General features: G+C 28.3%; 1 protein-coding gene across 9 annotated transcripts in view; it reads left to right on the forward strand.

Moving 5' to 3' along the window:
- The window catches only part of LOC129959082 (striatin-3-like), a 173,061-nt gene that overhangs the window by 69,900 nt on the left and 75,485 nt on the right, over positions 1-27,676 (forward strand). For 6 of the 9 annotated variants that reach the window (XM_056071887.1, XM_056071888.1, XM_056071886.1 and 3 more), the window contains 6 exons: positions 4,091-4,135; positions 5,220-5,279; positions 12,361-12,405; positions 13,491-13,550; positions 20,612-20,656; positions 21,742-21,801. In XM_056071887.1, the coding sequence (XP_055927862.1) occupies positions 4,091-4,135; positions 5,220-5,279; positions 12,361-12,405; positions 13,491-13,550; positions 20,612-20,656; positions 21,742-21,801 (315 nt within the window). The remainder of the gene's footprint in view (positions 1-4,090; positions 4,136-5,219; positions 5,280-12,360; positions 12,406-13,490; positions 13,551-20,611; positions 20,657-21,741; positions 21,802-27,676) is intronic. The other 3 variants (XM_056071885.1, XM_056071883.1, XM_056071882.1) reach the window with 3 other exon arrangements.

Genomic DNA, 27,676 nt, shown 5'->3' on the forward strand with positions numbered 1-27,676 from the left:
CTACGAATCCTGAGCGTGTGCAGTATTGCTCGGAACTGTAATAGGATAGTTTTGACCCTCCTTCTTGGATGATTCACATACTATTCGTCTACATTTCGACGATTCCATCTCATTAAAAGGAGTGAGACGCGGAACGATAAGCGCATATCCGATATTCACCTTTGACCTTGGATATCCCTATTGGATACTTTTTAGATCAATTTTTTTTTTCCTCACATGTATGTAAGTGTTATCACGTGAACATGTAGTGGAGACAATTTCAAGGATTTCTAGTAAATACCTAAAAACCGGTATTTAAACTTGTGAATACCGGTAGTACAAAATTGTAAAAATAGTTCAAAATACCGGTATTCAGTATCCCGGTACACCGGTATTACAATCCCTAGATGCATTGTTGTTAAAGGCAATGATTTAGCTAATTGCACTAGAAGTACGGCGTTTTTTCAAATATTCTCACTTGTTCTGTTTAAAACAAAATTTATCTTCATAGCTTTATGTTCATTTATTATGCGATAGGCAGATCCTCAACAAACTTCATGCAGGTAAAAATAGATTACAAACTTCATTAATTTTTACTTAAATTAATTTCATTAATTTTACATTGACTCCAAATTGTTTTTGTCTATTTTACTGGGAAAAACCTTTTGCTTGGTGAGCAATGTTCAGTTGGTACTATCTGCTGCCTTTTGTTCCCATCCATATTTTTTTTGTTTAGTATCCTATTATTTTTATGTTTGAGAATGTGTTTGGTTTAAAGTTTTGTTACTGGGCAATTATGGAAAGTGTACCAAATGTCCTCGACACAGTTCAAAATCAGATATAAAATCAATAATTTAATTAATATATGAGAATGCAGTTTGCACTGAAGTTTTTTTTGCAGTATAAAGTTGTTTCTCTTCTGATAAAATTGTTTGGCTCCTAATTTTGCTCATTGTTACATAATACTTAATAAATACTTGACAATACCATCATCCTATAAACTTGCGATTTCAACCTTTTACTAAAGACACTTTTTTTATTTTTTCATTAAATAAACACAACATCTTTTTTTTTTTTTAAATTTAAACAATATTGCCATACAGTAAAAAATAATACAATGTTGACATTCAAAGAATAAACTATGAATAGTAAAAATAAATAATAATAATTATAATTAATTATGACAACTTCAGTACTTAACAAGAACCACCTTGAGTTGCTAACAACTCAACATGCTTTACAATCTTAATTTGATATACTTTTTGTAAAAAATTTAGTTTGCCAAATAAAGCTATTAATGTTGCAATTATTCATGAAAACTAAAGTTAGTAAAATGTCTATAAGTTCAGTCTTTTTAGGTATTTTCGCAATTCGACTACTCCGTATTACAGTTAGTTCTGAAGCAGGATCAACTGATTTATTCTCAAAAGAATTATATTCTTTATTTTCGAGTTTTCCAATTGAACAGGAGTAGCCTGTTAATTCACTAGGTGGTACTTCCAAAGGAAATATTCGTTGAATGGATCTTAGTAATATTTAATGGGCTGTTTTGACTTTCACAACCCATTTGTTATTATCTTTTCCTTACTTTTTCAATATATATGATCGCTGTGATCCAATGTCCAATACGGTGAGCACTTCTAATTCTTTACATTCCGAAATTAATTTAATTCTCAAAATTGGTAAAACAACATTTGGTAAACAATCCTCCATGTTAGTCATAGCAACATTTGAATTTTCATTAGAAGAATTTTCTGCTACATTTTTTTGCCCATTTGGAGGCTCTGAACTTATATTTAATTTATTGCATATTAAAACGTGATGTTTACTACCATATATGATACAGTGTAAATTTATTCTACATGATTTAATATGATGCCCCAGTTTTGAACATGCATAACAGCAACCTTTTTCTTTAAATATTTTTTTTTTCTATCAGATATATTCATTTTTTGAGCAGAATAAAAAGCTGAAATTAAAAGTTTACCATTGCAAAATACACATTTTCTTAAATTTACTGCTGAAGTACTTAAGCTGACGCAGTAGTAATTCTATCGTTAGAATATTTTCTCATTGGTTTAGCTGTAAAATTATTAACTTTTGAATCATCATTTTTTAATAAACCAAATCCTGATACTGCAAGATTAATTCGTTCTTCATTTTCAACCTCACATTTAAGAAAATTTATCATACTATTTAACCGAGCTTTTGAATCATCAACTGAAGTAAAAGTTGAATTTCAAAGCCAAGCTTTTAAAAATTCTTCATTGAAGCATGATTCAACTAATGGAAATAATATATAGGAACACTTATCTGTAGTGATTCTTAACGTTTCAAGTGTCCGTAAATGAGCTTCTAGCTTGTCATATAAATAAGAAAAATATTTTTAGTCTGATTTGTTGAGATAATTAATTGTAGTAACTCTCTGACATATACCTCAACAAAAATATCTTCACAACCGAATCTTCATTTTAAACATTCTACTGCTTTCAAATAATTTTCTTTTAATGGCGGAAAGTTTTCTATTACTTCTCTTGCTCTAGAACCTTTAACAGTAGCTTGTATTAAATATTCATATTTATCCTCATTAGATATCTGATAATTGTCATGTATTTTCTGAAATTGGTTCCAAAATGGAAACCAATCTTTAATACCGTCGCCAAATTTTCGGAATTCTAATTTTGGTAATTTAAACTTTCTTGTATATTTATTTTCCGAACATGAATCATTATTTTCATTTTCTAATGAAGACGAATTCAAAATTGACATACTTTTTACTTGAATATCAATAAATTTCACATCATAATTTCCGGCAACTTATAATTCATCATCCAAATCTGCTGAGTCACCATCTAATTAAAGCACCATTATCTGTTCATTCAGATTCTTTAACTCGGAATTCTTCTCCTCAATTACAGACAACTGCACTTGAATTTCATGTTTACTTGGGTTTTCAGTCTCCAAAAGAACTTGTAAATTTGAAACTGCTCTAGTAAAGGCAGCTCTAACAGCCTTCTTATACTTTGTTAATATCCCAAGTTCCGTAATGCGAAAGTAAATAAACGTCAATCTTTCTTACTCAAAACAACGTCCTGTCGCAGACGCCAAAAAATATTACATAATGCTTAATAAATACTTCATAATACCATCATCCCGTAAACTAAATCGTTGTTTTAAGCTAGATTAAAATAAATCAAAATAACCGCAATATAATTTTGTGATTTCAACCTTTTACTAACGATACTTTTTTCATTTTTGGATTAAAAAAAACAGCATCATTTTTTTAATTCAAACAATGTTGCCATACAGTAAAAAATAATACAGTGTTGCCATTCAAAGAATAAACTATGAATAATAAAAATAAATAACAATTATAATTAATTATGACAATTTCAATTGAATTAAAGAGAGGAACAGTGAGAGAAATGGTTGGAAGAAATCAGTGAGTATATCTCGAAAGGCGACACCAAAGGAAAATTTTGAATTTTCCTCTTAAATGATTGTACGCATGCTAAAGTGCTTATTTACTTGAGAATATGTATTTGTGTTACTATATAAGATAGAATTACTTGTACAATAATTGTCGTGAACTCTGATATATTTTTCTGCCGCTTTATTTACGTAAGAGGTTTGCAGGATCTCGGATTATACAAGAATTGCATAAATATAGCATGCCATTTAGTTTTTTCCATACTCTATGTTATTGGTGTACAAATTGAATTAGATTATTGTTAAGACACATGCATTGAGATTTGATTATGGATTGTGCAAGATATAATAAATATTTAATAATTTCTTTTAGTGAAATAATTTTATCTCTGCATTGAGTTATCATAATATTTTTAAATTGCAACATAATCTTTGTGAAGATTCATAACTAATTTATTTTTCATTTGTTAAAACATGCATACACATAGTGTGAGGAGAGTTTTAACATAAGCTATACTTTTCTATATTGTTGAATAGATTCTAAATTTAATTTGTTAAAGACTTTAGGTGCACTTAGTATCAATAACACAGTTACATCTGTGTACTTTCAAATTTAGCCAATTTCATCCTTAAAAATATTTATTTGCCAGTAAAGTATCTAAAGATTAATTAATATCTTTAGGTAAGAAAATCATTGAAGACGATACTGGGGAACCTCTTGGAGAAGGTACTGCAATTTCCTTAGATGATACTTTGTTATAATTATATGCTGGTAATTCAAACACCATCTGCATTATATATTTATATCATAAAAAATGGCTATGCGCTCTTTGTTTTACATTTTTGTTTTATTTCAGTTTGTTTTAAAGTGTGTCAACATAATATACCTTCTGTAGTATGTTGTTTTCAAGCTGTTCATTTTGTCTATTCTAAATCTGTTTTTATCTTCTATATTTGAACATTTTATTTGATTGTAACTATAAAATCTAACAAGTTTCAGAATATGAAATGAAAATGAGGTTTATGATTTTGATATTTGTTTCTATTTAATGCATGTAATTCATCTTAAAAGTAATTGTTTTAAAGTTGTCTCTCTTTATAGTGTATGATTCGTTACCTTACAGAACTTATGATAGCTTCTAAAGCTATTAGTTCATTAAATGCAGGCCAATGATTAATTGGAAAGCTTGTCATATTTATTGCAACTAACGATTAAAGGGCAAAAATTTCATGTTAGTCTCTTGGCTATATTTACTGATGACATTCGGTTAAGATATAAAGTTTGCCAATGGCATACAATTATGTCAAAAAAACTCACCAGTGGAGCACAAGTACCCTTTTAAATTCTAAAACATTTTATAAATTTAATTTGAATCATTTGTTATGATTTGTTTGTTATGATCTTTGTTATGATTTTTTGTTTCATATCATTTGTTATGATCATTTTATTCAATAACACATAAATTATGTAACATATGAAAAATCCTTTTCAGTAGCTTTGAATCATGAGATTTCCAAAATCAGTTGTTTAAAAAAGGGAGAGCTGCAATCTAATGTGAAAAATACAGGCATTTAGAATATTTTTTTAATTGTGTAATTTCCCTTTTGTATTCTTGTATACTTCAAAGAAAAAAAATCCAGATTAAAAGTATTGATTAAAAATTCCTACTCATGAATCTAGAATTTTAATTTGTGAAAAGTTCAAAGAATTTAGGTTGTGATTTATTTGCAATTTTTCACATTTACTTTAAATATTTTAATAAGATATACTTTTCTTACTTTTTACGATAATTTAATTCCAATTTTGTCAGTTACAGAAAACAGTGATCTGATAATGAATTCCGATAAAGATCCAGGAGAGGAAGACCCTGGTAATTGAAATTTTCTGTTTTCTGTATATTTCAATAGCTGTTTTAAGCTTAAAATCCTGAAATTGATCTGTGAAATATGTTGTATATTTTTAGATGAATACCAAATATCTTGTTAGAAGTAAATCCTAGATATATATTGTCACATAGAAATAAGATAATGGTTTTATAAATATTTTTTATTTTAAATAATTAAGTTAAGGAAAGTAAAAGTTAAAAAAACCATAGAAGCTGAGTAGTGGTAATAATCAATAAATATGAACTTTTTAATATGCTAAGGAATATTTGAACAACAAGATTTTCCTACCACAAAGTGAGATTCTTTTAGAGTGTATTTATTTATTTACTTCTTACCGATGACAATATTGTTGCATTTTGTTTAACTTCAAATTTTCATCTTCTCATTCATGCATAAAGAATTAGTAATTCAGAACTGGATTTTTAAATTTCTTATTACTTTATAAACCCATTAAATTTACTATAACTAGTTTCTTTGAAAATAAAAGACATATGAAGAAATATTAGGCCATGCAGTTTATGGCATTTTTTTTTAATGGCAGGAAAAAATATATTATCTTTAAATGCATCTTTTAACAGATTTATTTTTACTTTATTGATCATTTGACTACAAAAGACTTCATTCAGAAACTTACTTTCATTCATCAGAGAAGAGAAAGATATCACAAACATACATCAGCTTCAATAAATTACTAGATAAAATCGCATATAGTTATTCTTTAAAAAAAATCTTCTTTCATAAAAATGTGGACATATATGTAGACAGCGGGAATGTTCTAGAAATCTTTAACTAACTCATATTACAAAACATCTTTGATTAATCTTTGCAAAAAGCGAAGAATAACTAAAACAATTTTATATTGTGTTAAATCCTGTGTCCCATTTAGGGATTGCAATATCGGACCAAAAGTTCAATACCGGTATTCGGTATTTTTTTTAGATATTAATACCGGGATACCGCTTTTATTAGAAATTTTAAAAAAAGAAAGACGACACAGGCGTTTCTTTGTTTTATTTGCCAGTTTTATTACAGAGTGTAAATATCAGTAAAAATAATTTGTAACCTAAATTATAACAATATATAAAGAATCACAAAAAAGTAAAGGAACATTTTCTTTATTTAAATCACAAAAAAGTGTTAATATAACTAATAAGTCTGTGGAAACGCAATTTTGTGCAAAAATTACCAGCTATCGAAAACGCTCTTTCGGCATCTACGCTAGTTGGTGGTACTGTTAGCAATGAGCGATATACTTTTTCCAAGAATTGTCCAAGATTCGAAGAATTTTCCAAGATTTAAATTGGTTAGTCTCCTTTTTTTTCTTTTTTTTTTTTTTTAATCATTATAATTATGTAAATACAGTAACACATTTTCTATTTCGGTATGCCTTTCTTCTGTGCGAGTTTTCAATGTAATATATAATTCTTCAGCTTGTGATGTGTGCTGTTCTTTCAGTGACTGCAACATGAAATTTATTGTTGAATTAGCTGTTAATAAATTAGAATCTCTCCGACATAATGCCTCAACAGCCAGTTTTATTGGAAGTAGAGCTGATACAGTTCTGGATATTAAGTCGAATTCACTATCTGAAAAATAAAGTTGTAGGTTTAAGTCGATTGTTGCATTTCGGATTTCTCAGTTTCAAAAATCGTTCTATCATTAGGAGTAAACTGTTTCAACGTGTTTTAGAATCTAATATTAACATATATTCTGTTTTATTTTCAGTTAGTATATATTTTTGTAGTATGGCATTTTTTTGTAGAGGAACGTTTAAATTTCTTAACAATTTTTCGAACTTCATAATTTATAGGAAGCAATTTCTGATGAGTTAATATTTCAACCTCATTAGCAATATCGTCTTCACAGTTACATTGTCATTATCTTCATTGTCAATATCACTCTCACTCTCTTCAAAGTCGGAGTCCGAAGTTTCTATATCCACAGTATTTGGATTCTTCTGTTATTTATTTTTCTGGTATAATACATCTATTACTCCTAATTGAATTCCATGAGCATAGCACAATTGCTGATTTGCACCAATCAATTTTCCAACTTTTTTCATAACTGTTGCTCCATTAGTTGTTATGGATACAATATCTTCTTTCAGGGATAATAATCCATGTTTCACTATTTTAGACTTAAGCACTTCCACACATTTTTCTGCTGGCATACTTCCCGAGACATGTGCAAGTCCTGTATTCCATTTTTTTTTTTTTCTGAATGAATATTTATATTTAAATAGCCTCTATTTCTTACACTTCTCCATTCATCAAATGTAAGACTAAATTTTTCACCGTTTACTTTTAATTGTAATAGCTCGTGTTTCAAAGAATTGCGAACACAATTACTGAATTTTATAACAGTTCTTCTTATAGTGTTTATTGATGTTGGTAGATTTTTAAAATCTCTGGCGGATAGTGATTTTCTTAATTCAGTAGAAGTGCGAAACACTCGAAATAGCAAACCATCTAATGCTGTCATTTTACTTATAGTTTCATCCAAATTATCTTTTCTTTTTTCAAAATAATCTAAAATCTCTGATGGCTTCGCCTTAGAAACTGCGCTTAAATTTGTATCTTCATCACAATTAGATTGTTTCCTCTTTAACAAATTTGTATCATGTTTCGTTTTTAAATGTGTATGGAGTCCGCTTGTACTTCCTCCGTTCACTTTAATAACTCTTGAAAAATTTTTACATTGTGCCATCATATTCTTTTCATCATATAAATAATGAAACCAAACCGAAGTATTATCAACTGATTTTTTATGTTCTTTAAAGTTATTCATTAGTATGGGTTATTATTTATGAATATATATATAATAAATCTGAAAAAATATTTTGATCCCTAAAGTATGATATGCAAATACAATGTGAATGACAAACTCACCAATTTAAAAAATATCGAAATATTACGCCCTTTCTTCACAACTACAACCTTGTTTTCACAGACACGAATATCAGACTACGAATCCTGAGCGTGTGCAGTATTGCTCGGAACTGTAATAGGATAGTTTTGACCCTCCTTCTTGGATGATTCACATACTATTCATCTACATTTCGACGATTCCATCTCATTAAAAGGAGTGAGACGCGGAACGATAAGCGCATATCCGATATTCACCTTTGACCTTGGATTTCCCTATTGGATACTTTTTAGATCAATTTTTTTTTTTTTTTTTTTTTTTTTTTTTCCTCACATGTATGTAAGTGTTATCACGTGAACATGTAGTGGAGACAATTTCAAGGATTTCTAGTAAATACCTAAAAACCGGTATTTAAACTTGTGAATACCGGTAGTACAAAATTGTAAAAATGGTTCAAAATACCGGTATTCAGTATCCCGGTACACCGGTATTACAATCCCTAGATGCATTTTTGTTAAAGACAATGATTTATCTAATTGCACTAGAAGTACGGCGTTTTTTCAAATATTCTCACTTGTTCTGTTTGAAACAAAATTTATCTTCATAGCTTTATGTTCATTTATTATGCGATAGGCAGATCCTCAACAAACTTCATGCAGGTAAAAATAGATTACAAACTTCATTAATTTTTACTTAAATTAATTTCATTAATTTTACATTGACTCCAAATTGTTTTTGTCTATTTTACTGGGAAAAACCTTTTGCTTGGTGAGCAATGTTCAGTTGGTACTATCTGCTGCCTTTTGTTCCCATCCATATTTTTTTGTTTAGTATCCTATTATTTTTATGTTTGAGAATGTGTTTGGTTTAAAGTTTTGTTACTGGGCAATTATGGAAAGTGTACCAAATGTCCTCGACACAGTTCAAAATCAGATATAAAATCAATAATTTAATTAATATATGAGAATGCAGTTTGCACTGAAGTTTTTTTGCAGTATAAAGTTGTTTCTCTTCTGATAAAATTGTTTGGCTCCTAATTTTGCTCATTGTTACATAATACTTAATAAATACTTGACAATACCATCATCCTATAAACTTGCGATTTCAACCTTTTACTAAAGACACTTTTTTTATTTTTTCATTAAATAAACACAACATTTTTTTTTTTTTAATTTAAACAATATTGCCATACAGTAAAAAATAATACAATGTTGACATTCAAAGAATAAACTATGAATAGTAAAAATAAATAATAATAATTATAATTAATTATGACAACTTCAGTACTTAACATTAACCACCTTGAGTTGCTAACAACTCAACATGCTTTACAATCTTAATTTGATATACTTTTTGTAAAAAATTTAGTTTGCCGAATAAAGCTATTAATGTTGCAATTATTCATGAAAACTAAAGTTAGTAAAATGTCTATAAGTTCAGTCTTTTTAGGTATTTTCACAATTCGACTACTCCGTATTACAGTCAGTTCTGAAGCAGGATCAACTGATTTATTCTCAAAAGAATTATCTTCTTTATTTTCGAGTTTTCCAATTGAACAGGAGTAGCCTGTTAATTCACTAGGTGGTACTTCCAAAGGAAATATTCGTTGAATGGATCTTAGTAACATTTAATGGGCTGTTTTGACTTTCACAACCCATTTGTTATTATCTTTTCCTTACTTTTTCAATATATATGATCGCTGTGATCCAATGTCCAATACGGTGAGCACTTCTAATTCTTTACATTCCGAAATTAATTTAATTCTCAAAATTGGTAAAACAACATTTGGTAAACAATCCTCCATGTTAGTCATAGCAACATTTGAATTTTCATTAGAAGAATTTTCTGCTACATTTTTTTGCCCATTTGGAGGCTCTGAACTTATATTTAATTTATTGCATATTAAAACGTGATGTTTACTACCATATATGATACAGTGTAAATTTATTCTACATGATTTAATATGATGCCCCAGTTTTGAACATGCATAACAGCAACCTTTTTCTTTAAATATTTTTTTTTCTATCAGATATATTCATTTTTTGAGCAGAATAACAAGCTGAAATTAAAAGTTTACCATTGCAAAATACACATTTTCTTAAATTTACTGCTGAAGTACTTAAGCTGACGCAGTAGTAATTCTATCGTTAGAATATTTTCTCATTGGTTTAGCTGTAAAATTATTAACTTTTGAATCATCATTTTTTAATAAACCAAATCCTGATACTGCAAGATTAATTCGTTCTTCATTTTCAACCTCACATTTAAGAAAATTTATCATACTATTTAACCGAGCTTTTGAATCATCAACTGAAGTAAAAGTTGAATTTCAAAGCCAAGCTTTTAAAAATTCTTCATTGAAGCATGATTCAACTAATGGAAATAATATATAGGAACACTTATCTGTAGTGATTCTTAACGTTTCAAGTGTCCGTAAATGAGCTTCTAGCTTGTCATATAAATAAGAAAAATATTTTTAGTCTGATTTGTTGAGATAATTAATTGTAGTAACTCTCTGACATATACCTCAACAAAAATATCTTCACAACCGAATCTTCATTTTAAACATTCTACTGCTTTCAAATAATTTTCTTTTAATGGCGGAAAGTTTTCTATTACTTCTCTTGCTCTAGAACCTTTAACAGTAGCTTGTATTAAATATTCATATTTATCCTCATTAGATATCTGATAATTGTCATGTATTTTCTGAAATTGGTTCCAAAATGGAAACCAATCTTTAATACCGTCGCCAAATTTTCGGAATTCTAATTTTGGTAATTTAAACTTTCTTGTATATTTATTTTCCGAACATGAATCATTATTTTCATTTTCTAATGAAGACGAATTCAAAATTGACATACTTTTTACTTGAATATCAATAAATTTCACATCATAATTTCCGGCAACTTATAATTCAGCATCCAAATCTGCTGAGTCACCATCTAATTAAAGCACCATTATCTGTTCATTCAGATTCTTTAACTCGGAATTCTTCTCCTCAATTACAGACAACTGCACTTGAATTTCATGTTTACTTGGGTTTTCAGTCTCCAAAAGAACTTGTAAATTTGAAACTGCTCTAGTAAAGGCAGCTCTAACAGCCTTCTTATACTTTGTTAATATCCCAAGTTCCGTAATGCGAAAGTAAATAAACGTCAATCTTTCTTACTCAAAACAACGTCCGGTCGCAGACGCCAAAAAATATTACATAATGCTTAATAAATACTTCATAATACCATCATCCCGTAAACTAAATCGTTGTTTTAAGCTAGATTAAAATAAATCAAAATAACCGCAATATAATTTTGTGATTTCAACCTTTTACTAACGATACTTTTTTCATTTTTGGATTAAAAAAAACAGCATCATTTTTTAATTCAAACAATGTTGCCATACAGTAAAAAATAATACAGTGTTGCCATTCAAAGAATAAACTATGAATAATAAAAATAAATAACAATTATAATTAATTATGACAATTTCAATTGAATTAAAGAGAGGAACAGTGAGAGAAATGGTTGGAAGAAATCAGTGAGTATATCTCGAAAGGCGACACCAAAGGAAAATTTTGAATTTTCCTCTTAAATGATTGTACGCATGCTAAAGTGCTTATTTACTTGAGAATATGTATTTGTGTTACTATATAAGATAGAATTACTTGTACAATAATTGTCGTGAACTCTGATATATTTTTCTGCTGCTTTATTTACGTAAGAGGTTTGCAGGATCTCGGATTATACAAGAATTGCACAAATATAGCATGCCATTTAGTTTTTTCCATACTCTATGTTATTGGTGTACAGATTGAATTAGATTATTGTTAAGACACATGCATTGAGATTTGATTATGGATTGTGCAAGATATAATAAATATTTAATAATTTCTTTTAGTGAAATAATTTTATCTCTGCATTGAGTTATCATAATATTTTTAAATTGCAACATAATCTTTGTGAAGATTCATAACTAATTTATTTTTCATTTGTTAAAACATGCATACACATAGTGTGAGGAGAGTTTTAACATAAGCTATACTTTTCTATATTGTTGAATAGATTCTAAATTTAATTTGTTAAAGACTTTAGGTGCACTTAGTATCAATAACACAGTTACATCTGTGTACTTTCAAATTTAGCCAATTTCATCCTTAAAAATATTTATTTGCCAGTAAAGTATCTAAAGATTAATTAATATCTTTAGGTAAGAAAATCATTGAAGACGATACTGGGGAACCTCTTGGAGAAGGTACTGCAATTTCCTTAGATGATACTTTGTTATAATTATATGCTGGTAATTCAAACACCATCTGCATTATATATTTATATCATAAAAAAATGGCTATGCGCTCTTTGTTTTACATTTTTGTTTTATTTCAGTTTGTTTTAAAGTGTGTCAACATAATATACCTTCTGTAGTATGTTGTTTTCAAGCTGTTCATTTTGTCTATTCTAAATCTGTTTTTATCTTCTATATTTGAACATTTTATTTGATTGTAACTATAAAATCTAACAAGTTTCAGAATATGAAATGAAAATGAGGTTTATGATTTTGATATTTGTTTCTATTTAATGCATGTAATTCATCTTAAAAGTAATTGTTTTAAAGTTGTCTCTCTTTATAGTGTATGATTCGTTACCTTACAGAACTTATGATAGCTTCTAAAGCTATTAGTTCATTAAATGCAGGCCAATGATTAATTGGAAAGCTTGTCATATTTATTGCAACTAACGATTAAAGGGCAAAAATTTCATGTTAGTCTCTTGGCTATATTTACTGATGACATTCGGTTAAGATATAAAGTTTGCCAATGGCATACAATTATGTCAAAAAAACTCACCAGTGGAGCACAAGTACCCTTTTAAATTCTAAAACATTTTATAAATTTAATTTGAATCATTTGTTATGATTTGTTTGTTATGATCTTTGTTATGATTTTTTGTTTCATATCATTTGTTATGATCATTTTATTCAATAACACATAAATTATGTAACATATGAAAAATCCTTTTCAGTAGCTTTGAATCATGAGATTTCCAAAATCAGTTGTTTAAAAAAGGGAGAGCTGCAATCTAATGTGAAAAATACAGGCATTTAGAATATTTTTTTAATTGTGTAATTTCCCTTTTGTATTCTTGTATACTTCAAAGAAAAAAAATCCAGATTAAAAGTATTGATTAAAAATTCCTACTCATGAATCTAGAATTTTAATTTGTGAAAAGTTCAAAGAATTTAGGTTGTGATTTATTTGCAATTTTTCACATTTACTTTAAATATTTTAATAAGATATACTTTTCTTACTTTTTACGATAATTTAATTCCAATTTTGTCAGTTACAGAAAACAGTGATCTGATAATGAATTCCGATGAAGATCCAGGAGAGGAAGACCCTGGTAATTGAAATTTTCTGTTTTCTGTATATTTCAATAGCTGTTTTAAGCTTAAAATCCTGAAATTGATCTGTGAAATATGTTGTATATTTTTAGATGAATACCAAATATCTTGTTAGAAGTAAATCCTAGATATATATTGTCACATAGAAATAAGATAATGGTTTTATAAATATTTTTTATTTTAAATAATTAAGTTAAGGAAAGTAAAAGTTAAAAAAACCATAGAAGCTGAGTAGTGGTAATAATCAATAAATATGAACTTTTTAATATGCTAAGGAATATTTGAACAACAAGATTTTCCTACCACAAAGTGAGATTCTTTTAGAGTGTATTTATTTATTTACTTCTTACCGATGACAATATTGTTGCATTTTGTTTAACTTCAAATTTTCATCTTCTCATTCATGCATAAAGAATTAGTAATTCAGAACTGGATTTTTAAATTTCTTATTACTTTATAAACCCATTAAATTTACTATAACTAGTTTCTTTGAAAATAAAAGACATATGAAGAAATATTAGGCCATGCAGTTTATGGCATTTTTTTTTAATGGCAGGAAAAAATATGTTATCTTTAAATGCATCTTTTAACAGATTTATTTTTACTTTATTGATCATTTGACTACAAAAGACTTCATTCAGAAACTTACTTTCATTCATCAGAGAAGAGAAAGATATCACAAACATACATCAGCTTCAATAAATTACTAGATAAAATCGCATATAGTTATTCTTTAAAAAAAATCTTCTTTCATAAAAATGTGGACATATATGTAGACAGCGGGAATGTTCTAGAAATCTTTAACTAACTCATATTACAAAACATCTTTGATTAATCTTTGCAAAAAGCGAAGAATAACTAAAACAATTTTATATTGTGTTAAATCCTGTGTCCCATTTAGGGATTGCAATATCGGACCAAAAGTTCAATACCGGTATTCGGTATTTTTTTTAGATATTAATACCGGGATACCGCTTTTATTAGAAATTTTAAAAAAAGAAAGACGACACAGGCGTTTCTTTGTTTTATTTGCCAGTTTTATTACAGAGTGTAAATATCAGTAAAAATAATTTGTAACCTAAATTATAACAATATATAAAGAATCACAAAAAAGTAAAGGAACATTTTCTTTATTTAAATCACAAAAAAGTGTTAATATAACTAATAAGTCTGTGGAAACGCAATTTTGTGCAAAAATTACCAGCTATCGAAAACGCTCTTTCGGCATCTACGCTAGTTGATGGTACTGTTAGCAATGAGCGATATACTTTTTCCAAGAATTGTCCAAGATTCGAAGAATTTTCCAAGATTTAAATTGGTTAGTCTCCTTTTTTTTCTTTTTTTTTTTTTTTAATCATTATAATTATGTAAATACAGTAACACATTTTCTATTTCGGTATGCCTTTCTTCTGTGCGAGTTTTCAATGTAATATATAATTCTTCAGCTTGTGATGTGTGCTGTTCTTTCAGTGACTGCAACATGAAATTTATTGTTGAATTAGCTGTTAATAAATTAGAATCTCTCCGACATAATGCCTCAACAGCCAGTTTTATTGGAAGTAGAGCTGATACAGTTCTGGATATTAAGTCGAATTCACTATCTGAAAAATAAAGTTGTAGGTTTAAGTCGATTGTTGCATTTCGGATTTCTCAGTTTCAAAAATCGTTCCATCATTAGGAGTAAACTGTTTCAACGTGTTTTAGAATCTAATATTAACATATATTCTGTTTTATTTTCAGTTAGTATATATTTTTGTAGTATGGCATTTTTTTGTAGAGGAACGTTTAAATTTCTTAACAATTTTTCGAACTTCATAATTTATAGGAAGCAATTTCTGATGAGTTAATATTTCAACCTCATTAGCAATATCGTCTTCACAGTTACATTGTCATTATCTTCATTGTCAATATCACTCTCACTCTCTTCAAAGTCGGAGTCCGAAGTTTCTATATCCACAGTATTTGGATTCTTCTGTTATTTATTTTTCTGGTATAATACATCTATTACTCCTAATTGAATTCCATGAGCATAGCACAATTGCTGATTTGCACCAATCAATTTTCCAACTTTTTTCATAACTGTTGCTCCATTAGTTGTTATGGATACAATATCTTCTTTCAGGGATAATAATCCATGTTTCACTATTTTAGACTTAAGCACTTCCACACATTTTTCTGCTGGCATACTTCCCGAGACATGTGCAAGTCCTGTATTCCATTTTTTTTTTTTCTGAATGAATATTTATATTTAAATAGCCTCTATTTCTTACACTTCTCCATTCATCAAATGTAAGACTAAGTTTTTCACCGTTTACTTTTAATTGTAATAGCTCGTGTTTCAAAGAATTGCGAACACAATTACTGAATTTTATAACAGTTCTTCTTATAGTGTTTATTGATGTTGGTAGATTTTTAAAATCTCTGGCGGATAGTGATTTTCTTAATTCAGTAGAAGTGCGAAACACTCGAAATAGCAAACCATCTAATGCTGTCATTTTACTTATAGTTTCATTCAAATTATCTTTTCTTTTTTCAAAATAATCTAAAATCTCTGATGGCTTCGCCTTAGAAACTGCGCTTAAATTTGTATCTTCATCACAATTAGATTGTTTCCTCTTTAACAAATTTGTATCATGTTTCGTTTTTAAATGTGTATGGAGTCCGCTGGTACTTCCTCCGTTCACTTTAATAACTCTTGAACATTTTTTACATTGTGCCATCATATTCTTTTCATCATATAAATAATGAAACCAAACCGAAGTATTATCAACTGATTTTTTATGTTCTTTAAAGTTATTCATTAGTATGGGTTATTATTTATGAATATATATATAATAAATCTGAAAAAATATTTTGATCCCTAAAGTATGATATGCAAATACAATGTGAATGACAAACTCACCAATTTAAAAAATATCGAAATATTACGCCCTTTCTTCACAACTACAACCTTGTTTTCACAGACACGAATATCAGACTACGAATCCTGAGCGTGTGCAGTATTGCTCGGAACTGTAATAGGATAGTTTTGACCCTCCTTCTTGGATGATTCACATACTATTCATCTACATTTCGACGATTCCATCTCATTAAAAGGAGTGAGACGCGGAACGATAAGCGCATATCCGATATTCACCTTTGACCTTGGATTTCCCTATTGGATACTTTTTAGATCAATTTTTTTTTTTTTTTTCCTCACATGTATGTAAGTGTTATCACGTGAACATGTAGTGGAGACAATTTCAAGGATTTCTAGTAAATACCTAAAAACCGGTATTTAAACTTGTGAATACCGGTAGTACAAAATTGTAAAAATGGTTCAAAATACCGGTATTCAGTATCCCGGTACACCGGTATTACAATCCCTAGATGCATTTTTTTTAAAGGCAATGATTTAGCTAATTGCACTAGAAGTACGGCGTTTTTTCAAATATTCTCACTTGTTCTGTTTGAAACAAAATTTATCTTCATAGCTTTATGTTCATTTATTATGCGATAGGCAGATCCTCAACAAACTTCATGCAGGTAAAAATAGATTACAAACTTCATTAATTTTTACTTAAATTAATTTCATTAATTTTACATTGACTCCAAATTGTTTTTGTCTATTTTACTGGGAAAAACCTTTTGCTTGGTGAGCAATGTTCAGTTGGTACTATCTGCTGCCTTTTGTTCCCATCCATATTTTTTTGTTTAGTATCCTATTATTTTTATGTTTGAGAATGTGTTTGGTTTAAAGTTTTGTTACTGGGCAATTATGGAAAGTGTACCAAATGTCCTCGACACAGTTCAAAATCAGATATAAAATCAATAATTTAATTAATATATGAGAATGCAGTTTGCACTGAAGTTTTTTTGCAGTATAAAGTTGTTTCTCTTCTGATAAAATTGTTTGGCTCCTAATTTTGCTCATTGTTACATAATACTTAATAAATACTTGACAATACCATCATCCTATAAACTTGCGATTTCAACCTTTTACTAAAGACACTTTTTTTATTTTTTCATTAAATAAACACAACATTTTTTTTTTTTTAATTTAAACAATATTGCCATACAGTAAAAAATAATACAATGTTGACATTCAAAGAATAAACTATGAATAGTAAAAATAAATAATAATAATTATAATTAATTATGACAACTTCAGTACTTAACATTAACCACCTTGAGTTGCTAACAACTCAACATGCTTTACAATCTTAATTTGATATACTTTTTGTAAAAAATTTAGTTTGCCGAATAAAGCTATTAATGTTGCAATTATTCATGAAAACTAAAGTTAGTAAAATGTCTATAAGTTCAGTCTTTTTAGGTATTTTCACAATTCGACTACTCCGTATTACAGTCAGTTCTGAAGCAGGATCAACTGATTTATTCTCAAAAGAATTATCTTCTTTATTTTCGAGTTTTCCAATTGAACAGGAGTAGCCTGTTAATTCACTAGGTGGTACTTCCAAAGGAAATATTCGTTGAATGGATCTTAGTAACATTTAATGGGCTGTTTTGACTTTCACAACCCATTTGTTATTATCTTTTCCTTACTTTTTCAATATATATGATCGCTGTGATCCAATGTCCAATACGGTGAGCACTTCTAATTCTTTACATTCCGAAATTAATTTAATTCTCAAAATTGGTAAAACAACATTTGGTAAACAATCCTCCATGTTAGTCATAGCAACATTTGAATTTTCATTAGAAGAATTTTCTGCTACATTTTTTTGCCCATTTGGAGGCTCTGAACTTATATTTAATTTATTGCATATTAAAACGTGATGTTTACTACCATATATGATACAGTGTAAATTTATTCTACATGATTTAATATGATGCCCCAGTTTTGAACATGCATAACAGCAACCTTTTTCTTTAAATATTTTTTTTTCTATCAGATATATTCATTTTTTGAGCAGAATAACAAGCTGAAATTAAAAGTTTACCATTGCAAAATACACATTTTCTTAAATTTACTGCTGAAGTACTTAAGCTGACGCAGTAGTAATTCTATCGTTAGAATATTTTCTCATTGGTTTAGCTGTAAAATTATTAACTTTTGAATCATCATTTTTTAATAAACCAAATCCTGATACTGCAAGATTAATTCGTTCTTCATTTTCAACCTCACATTTAAGAAAATTTATCATACTATTTAACCGAGCTTTTGAATCATCAACTGAAGTAAAAGTTGAATTTCATAGCCAAGCTTTTAAAAATTCTTCATTGAAGCATGATTCAACTAATGGAAATAATATATAGGAACACTTATCTGTAGTGATTCTTAACGTTTCAAGTGTCCGTAAATGAGCTTCTAGCTTGTCATATAAATAAGAAAAATATTTTTAGTCTGATTTGTTGAGATAATTAATTGTAGTAACTCTCTGACATATACCTCAACAAAAATATCTTCACAACCGAATCTTCATTTTAAACATTCTACTGCTTTCAAATAATTTTCTTTTAATGGCGGAAAGTTTTCTATTACTTCTCTTGCTCTAGAACCTTTAACAGTAGCTTGTATTAAATATTCATATTTATCCTCATTAGATATCTGATAATTGTCATGTATTTTCTGAAATTGGTTCCAAAATGGAAACCAATCTTTAATACCGTCGCCAAATTTTCGGAATTCTAATTTTGGTAATTTAAACTTTCTTGTATATTTATTTTCCGAACATGAATCATTATTTTCATTTTCTAATGAAGACGAATTCAAAATTGACATACTTTTTACTTGAATATCAATAAATTTCACATCATAATTTCCGGCAACTTATAATTCAGCATCCAAATCTGCTGAGTCACCATCTAATTAAAGCACCATTATCTGTTCATTCAGATTCTTTAACTCGGAATTCTTCTCCTCAATTACAGACAACTGCACTTGAATTTCATGTTTACTTGGGTTTTCAGTCTCCAAAAGAACTTGTAAATTTGAAACTGCTCTAGTAAAGGCAGCTCTAACAGCCTTCTTATACTTTGTTAATATCCCAAGTTCCGTAATGCGAAAGTAAATAAACGTCAATCTTTCTTACTCAAAACAACGTCCTGTCGCAGACGCCAAAAAATATTACATAATGCTTAATAAATACTTCATAATACCATCATCCCGTAAACTAAATCGTTGTTTTAAGCTAGATTAAAATAAATCAAAATAACCGCAATATAATTTTGTGATTTCAACCTTTTACTAACGATACTTTTTTCATTTTTGGATTAAAAAAAACAGCATCATTTTTTAATTCAAACAATGTTGCCATACAGTAAAAAATAATACAGTGTTGCCATTCAAAGAATAAACTATGAATAATAAAAATAAATAACAATTATAATTAATTATGACAATTTCAATTGAATTAAAGAGAGGAACAGTGAGAGAAATGGTTGGAAGAAATCAGTGAGTATATCTCAGGCGACACCAAAGGAAAATTTTGAATTTTCCTCTTAAATGATTGTACGCATGCTAAAGTGCTTATTTACTTGAGAATATGTATTTGTGTTACTATATAAGATAGAATTACTTGTACAATAATTGTCGTGAACTCTGATATATTTTTCTGCTGCTTTATTTACGTAAGAGGTTTGCAGGATCTCGGATTATACAAGAATTGCACAAATAAAGCATGCCATTTTTTTTCCATACTCTATGTTATTGGTGTACAGATTGAATTAGATTATTGTTAAGACACATGCATTGAGATTTGATTATGGATTGTGCAAGATATAATAAATATTTAATAATTTCTTTTAGTGAAATAATTTTATCTCTGCATTGAGTTATCATAATATTTTTAAATTGCAACATAATCTTTGTGAAGATTCATAACTAATTTATTTTTCATTTGTTAAAACATGCATACACATAGTGTGAGGAGAGTTTTAACATAAGCTATACTTTTCTATATTGTTGAATAGATTCTAAATTTAATTTGTTAAAGACTTTAGGTGCACTTAGTATCAATAACACAGTTACATCTGTGTACTTTCAAATTTAGCCAATTTCATCCTTAAAAATATTTATTTGCCAGTAAAGTATCTAAAGATTAATTAATATCTTTAGGTAAGAAAATCATTGAAGACGATACTGGAGAACCTCTTGGAGAAGGTACTGCAATTTCCTTAGATGATACTTTGTTATAATTATATGCTGGTAATTCAAACACCATCTGCATTATATATTTATATCATAAAAAAATGGCTATGCGCTCTTTGTTTTACATTTTTGTTTTATTTCAGTTTGTTTTAAAGTGTGTCAACATAATATACCTTCTGTAGTATGTTGTTTTCAAGCTGTTCATTTTGTCTATTCTAAATCTGTTTTTATCTTCTATATTTGAACATTTTATTTGATTGTAACTATAAAATCTAACAAGTTTCAGAATATGAAATGAAAATGAGGTTTATGATTTTGATATTTGTTTCTATTTAATGCATGTAATTCATCTTAAAAGTAATTGTTTTAAAGTTGTCTCTCTTTATAGTGTATGATTCGTTACCTTACAGAACTTATGATAGCTTCTAAAGCTATTAGTTCATTAAATGCAGGCCAATGATTAATTGGAAAGCTTGTCATATTTATTGCAACTAACGATTAAAGGGCAAAAATTTCATGTTAGTCTCTTGGCTATATTTACTGATGACATTCGGTTAAGATATAAAGTTTGCCAATGGCATACAATTATGTCAAAAAAACTCACCAGTGGAGCACAAGTACCCTTTTAAATTCTAAAACATTTTATAAATTTAATTTGAATCATTTGTTATGATTTGTTTGTTATGATCTTTGTTATGATTTTTTGTTTCATATCATTTGTTATGATCATTTTATTCAATAACACATAAATTATGTAACATATGAAAAATCCTTTTCAGTAGCTTTGAATCATGAGATTTCCAAAATCAGTTGTTTAAAAAAGAGAGAGCTGCAATCTAATGTGAAAAATACAGGCATTTAGAATATTTTTTTAATTGTGTAATTTCCCTTTTGTATTCTTGTATACTTCAAAGAAAAAAAATCCAGATTAAAAGTATTGATTAAAAATTCCTACTCATGAATCTAGAATTTTAATTTGTGAAAAGTTCAAAGAATTTAGGTTGTGATTTATTTGCAATTTTTCACATTTACTTTAAATATTTTAATAAGATATACTTTTCTTACTTTTTACGATAATTTAATTCCAATTTTGTCAGTTACAGAAAACAGTGATCTGATAATGAATTCCGATGAAGATCCAGGAGAGGAAGACCCTGGTAATTGAAATTTTCTGTTTTCTGTATATTTCAATAGCTGTTTTAAGCTTAAAATCTGGAAATTGATCTGTGAAATATGTTGTATATTTTTAGATGAATACCAAATATCTTGTTAGAAGTAAATCCTAGATATATATTGTCACATAGAAATAAGATAATGGTTTTATAAATATTTTTTATTTTAAATAATTAAGTTAAGGAAAGTAAAAGTTAAAAAAACCATAGAAGCTGAGTAGTGGTAATAATCTATAAATATGAACTTTTTAATATGCTAAGGAATATTTGAACAACAAGATTTTCCTACCACAAAGTGAGATTCTTTTAGAGTGTATTTGTTTATTTACTTCTTACCGATGACAATATTGTTGCATTTTGTTTAACTTCAAATTTTCATCTTCTCATTCATGCATAAAGAATTAGTAATTCAGAACTGGATTTTTAAATTTCTTATTACTTTATAAACCCATTAAATTTACTATAACTAGTTTCTTTGAAAATAAAAGACATATGAAGAAATATTAGGCCATGCAGTTTATGGCATTTTTTTTTAATGGCAGGAAAAAATATATTATCTTTAAATGCATCTTTTAACAGATTTATTTTTACTTTATTGATCATTTGACTACAAAAGACTTCATTCAGAAACTTACTTTCATTCATCAGAGAAGAGAAAGATATCACAAACATACATCAGCTTCAATAAATTACTAGATAAAATCGCATATAGTTATTCTTTAAAAAAAATCTTCTTTCATAAAAATGTGGACATATATGTAGACAGCGGGAATGTTCTAGAAATCTTTAACTAACTCATATTACAAAACATCTTTGATTAATCTTTGCAAAAAGCGAAGAATAACTAAAACAATTTTATATTGTGTTAAATCCTGTGTCCCATTTAGGGATTGCAATATCGGACCAAAAGTTCAATACCGGTATTCGGTATTTTTTTTAGATATTAATACCGGGATACCGGTTTTATTAGAAATTTTTAAAAAAGAAAGACGACACAGGCGTTTCTTTGTTTTATTTGCCAGTTTTATTAGAGAGTGTAAATATCAGTAAAAATAATTTGTAACCTAAATTATAACAATATATAAAGAATCACAAAAAAGTAAAGGAACATTTTCTTTATTTAAATCACAAAAAAGTGTTAATATAACTAATAAGTCTGTGGAAACGCAATTTTGTGCAAAAATTACCAGCTATCGAAAACGCTCTTTCGGCATCTACGCTAGTTGGTGGTACTGTTAGCAATGAGCGATATACTTTTTCCAAGAATTGTCCAAGATTCGAAGAATTTTCCAAGATTTAAATTGGTTAGTCTCCTTTTTTTTCTTTTTTTTTTTTAATCATTATAATTATGTAAATACAGTAACACATTTTCTATTTCGGTATGCCTTTCTTCTGTGCGAGTTTTCAATGTAATATATAATTCTTCAGCTTGTGATGTGTGCTGTTCTTTCAGTGACTGCAACATGAAATTTATTGTTGAATTAGCTGTTAATAAATTAGAATCTCTCCGACATAATGCCTCAACAGCCAGTTTTATTGGAAGTAGAGCTGATACAGTTCTGGATATTAAGTCGAATTCACTATCTGAAAAATAAAGTTGTAGGTTTAAGTCGATTGTTGCATTTCGGATTTCTCAGTTTCAAAAATCGTTCCATCATTAGGAGTAAACTGTTTCAACGTGTTTTAGAATCTAATATTAACATATATTCTGTTTTATTTTCAGTTAGTATATATTTTTGTAGTATGGCATTTTTTTGTAGAGGAACGTTTAAATTTCTTAACAATTTTTCGAACTTCATAATTTATAGGAAGCAATTTCTGATGAGTTAATATTTCAACCTCATTAGCAATATCGTCTTCACAGTTACATTGTCATTATCTTCATTGTCAATATCACTCTCACTCTCTTCAAAGTCGGAGTCCGAAGTTTCTATATCCACAGTATTTGGATTCTTCTGTTATTTATTTTTCTGGTATAATACATCTATTACTCCTAATTGAATTCCATGAGCATAGCACAATTGCTGATTTGCACCAATCAATTTTCCAACTTTTTTCATAACTGTTGCTCCATTAGTTGTTATGGATACAATATCTTCTTTCAGGGATAATAATCCATGTTTCACTATTTTAGACTTAAGCACTTCCACACATTTTTCTGCTGGCATACTTCCCGAGACATGTGCAAGTCCTGTATTCCATTTTTTTTTTTTCTGAATGAATATTTATATTTAAATAGCCTCTATTTCTTACACTTCTCCATTCATCAAATGTAAGACTAAGTTTTTCACCGTTTACTTTTAATTGTAATAGCTCGTGTTTCAAAGAATTGCGAACACAATTACTGAATTTTATAACAGTTCTTCTTATAGTGTTTATTGATGTTGGTAGATTTTTAAAATCTCTGGCGGATAGTGATTTTCTTAATTCAGTAGAAGTGCGAAACACTCGAAATAGCAAACCATCTAATGCTGTCATTTTACTTATAGTTTCATTCAAATTATCTTTTCTTTTTTCAAAATAATCTAAAATCTCTGATGGCTTCGCCTTAGAAACTGCGCTTAAATTTGTATCTTCATCACAATTAGATTCTTTCCTCTTTAACAAATTTGTATCATGTTTCGTTTTTAAATGTGTATGGAGTCCGCTGGTACTTCCTCCGTTCACTTTAATAACTCTTGAACATTTTTTACATTGTGCCATCATATTCTTTTCATCATATAAATAATGAAACCAAACCGAAGTATTATCAACTGATTTTTTATGTTCTTTAAAGTTATTCATTAGTATGGGTTATTATTTATGAATATATATATAATAAATCTGAAAAAATATTTTGATCCCTAAAGTATGATATGCAAATACAATGTGAATGACAAACTCACCAATTTAAAAAATATCGAAATATTACGCCCTTTCTTCACAACTACAACCTTGTTTTCACAGACACGAATATCAGACTACGAATCCTGAGCGTGTGCAGTATTGCTCGGAACTGTAATAGGATAGTTTTGACCCTCCTTCTTGGATGATTCACATACTATTCATCTACATTTCGACGATTCCATCTCATTAAAAGGAGTGAGACGCGGAACGATAAGCGCATATCCGATATTCACCTTTGACCTTGGATTTCCCTATTGGATACTTTTTAGATCAAATTTTTTTTTTTTTTTTTTTTTTTTTCCCCTCACATGTATGTAAGTGTTATCACGTGAACATGTAGTGGAGACAATTTCAAGGATTTCTAGTAAATACCTAAAAACCGGTATTTAAACTTGTGAATACCGGTAGTACAAAATTGTAAAAATGGTTCAAAATACCGGTATTCAGTATCCCGGTACACCGGTATTACAATCCCTAGATGCATTTTTGTTAAAGGCAATGATTTAGCTAATTGCACTAGAAGTACGGCGTTTTTTCAAATATTCTCACTTGTTCTGTTTGAAACAAAATTTATCTTCATAGCTTTATGTTCATTTATTATGCGATAGGCAGATCCTCAACAAACTTCATGCAGGTAAAAATAGATTACAAACTTCATTAATTTTTACTTAAATTAATTTCATTAATTTTACATTGACTCCAAATTGTTTTTGTCTATTTTACTGGGAAAAACCTTTTGCTTGGTGAGCAATGTTCAGTTGGTACTATCTGCTGCCTTTTGTTCCCATCCATATTTTTTTGTTTAGTATCCTATTATTTTTATGTTTGAGAATGTGTTTGGTTTAAAGTTTTGTTACTGGGCAATTATGGAAAGTGTACCAAATGTCCTCGACACAGTTCAAAATCAGATATAAAATCAATAATTTAATTAATATATGAGAATGCAGTTTGCACTGAAGTTTTTTTGCAGTATAAAGTTGTTTCTCTTCTGATAAAATTGTTTGGCTCCTAATTTTGCTCATTGTTACATAATACTTAATAAATACTTGACAATACCATCATCCTATAAACTTGCGATTTCAACCTTTTACTAAAGACACTTTTTTTATTTTTTCATTAAATAAACACAACATTTTTTTTTTTTAATTTAAACAATATTGCCATACAGTAAAAAATAATACAATGTTGACATTCAAAGAATAAACTATGAATAGTAAAAATAAATAATAATAATTATAATTAATTATGACAACTTCAGTACTTAACATTAACCACCTTGAGTTGCTAACAACTCAACATGCTTTACAATCTTAATTTGATATACTTTTTGTAAAAAATTTAGTTTGCCGAATAAAGCTATTAATGTTGCAATTATTCATGAAAACTAAAGTTAGTAAAATGTCTATAAGTTCAGTCTTTTTAGGTATTTTCACAATTCGACTACTCCGTATTACAGTCAGTTCTGAAGCAGGATCAACTGATTTATTCTCAAAAGAATTATCTTCTTTATTTTCGAGTTTTCCAATTGAACAGGAGTAGCCTGTTAATTCACTAGGTGGTACTTCCAAAGGAAATATTCGTTGAATGGATCTTAGTAACATTTAATGGGCTGTTTTGACTTTCACAACCCATTTGTTATTATCTTTTCCTTACTTTTTCAATATATATGATCGCTGTGATCCAATGTCCAATACGGTGAGCACTTCTAATTCTTTACATTCCGAAATTAATTTAATTCTCAAAATTGGTAAAACAACATTTGGTAAACAATCCTCCATGTTAGTCATAGCAACATTTGAATTTTCATTAGAAGAATTTTCTGCTACATTTTTTTGCCCATTTGGAGGCTCTGAACTTATATTTAATTTATTGCATATTAAAACGTGATGTTTACTACCATATATGATACAGTGTAAATTTATTCTACATGATTTAATATGATGCCCCAGTTTTGAACATGCATAACAGCAACCTTTTTCTTTAAATATTTTTTTTTCTATCAGATATATTCATTTTTTGAGCAGAATAACAAGCTGAAATTAAAAGTTTACCATTGCAAAATACACATTTTCTTAAATTTACTGCTGAAGTACTTAAGCTGACGCAGTAGTAATTCTATCGTTAGAATATTTTCTCATTGGTTTAGCTGTAAAATTATTAACTTTTGAATCATCATTTTTTAATAAACCAAATCCTGATACTGCAAGATTAATTCGTTCTTCATTTTCAACCTCACATTTAAGAAAATTTATCATACTATTTAACCGAGCTTTTGAATCATCAACTGAAGTAAAAGTTGAATTTCAAAGCCAAGCTTTTAAAAATTCTTCATTGAAGCATGATTCAACTAATGGAAATAATATATAGGAACACTTATCTGTAGTGATTCTTAACGTTTCAAGTGTCCGTAAATGAGCTTCTAGCTTGTCATATAAATAAGAAAAATATTTTTAGTCTGATTTGTTGAGATAATTAATTGTAGTAACTCTCTGACATATACCTCAACAAAAATATCTTCACAACCGAATCTTCATTTTAAACATTCTACTGCTTTCAAATAATTTTCTTTTAATGGCGGAAAGTTTTCTATTACTTCTCTTGCTCTAGAACCTTTAACAGTAGCTTGTATTAAATATTCATATTTATCCTCATTAGATATCTGATAATTGTCATGTATTTTCTGAAATTGGTTCCAAAATGGAAACCAATCTTTAATACCGTCGCCAAATTTTCGGAATTCTAATTTTGGTAATTTAAACTTTCTTGTATATTTATTTTCCGAACATGAATCATTATTTTCATTTTCTAATGAAGACGAATTCAAAATTGACATACTTTTTACTTGAATATCAATAAATTTCACATCATAATTTCCGGCAACTTATAATTCAGCATCCAAATCTGCTGAGTCACCATCTAATTAAAGCACCATTATCTGTTCATTCAGATTCTTTAACTCGGAATTCTTCTCCTC

This window comes from Argiope bruennichi, chromosome X1, assembly GCF_947563725.1.
Source record: "Argiope bruennichi chromosome X1, qqArgBrue1.1, whole genome shotgun sequence".
Lineage (NCBI taxonomy): Eukaryota > Metazoa > Arthropoda > Arachnida > Araneae > Araneidae > Argiope > Argiope bruennichi.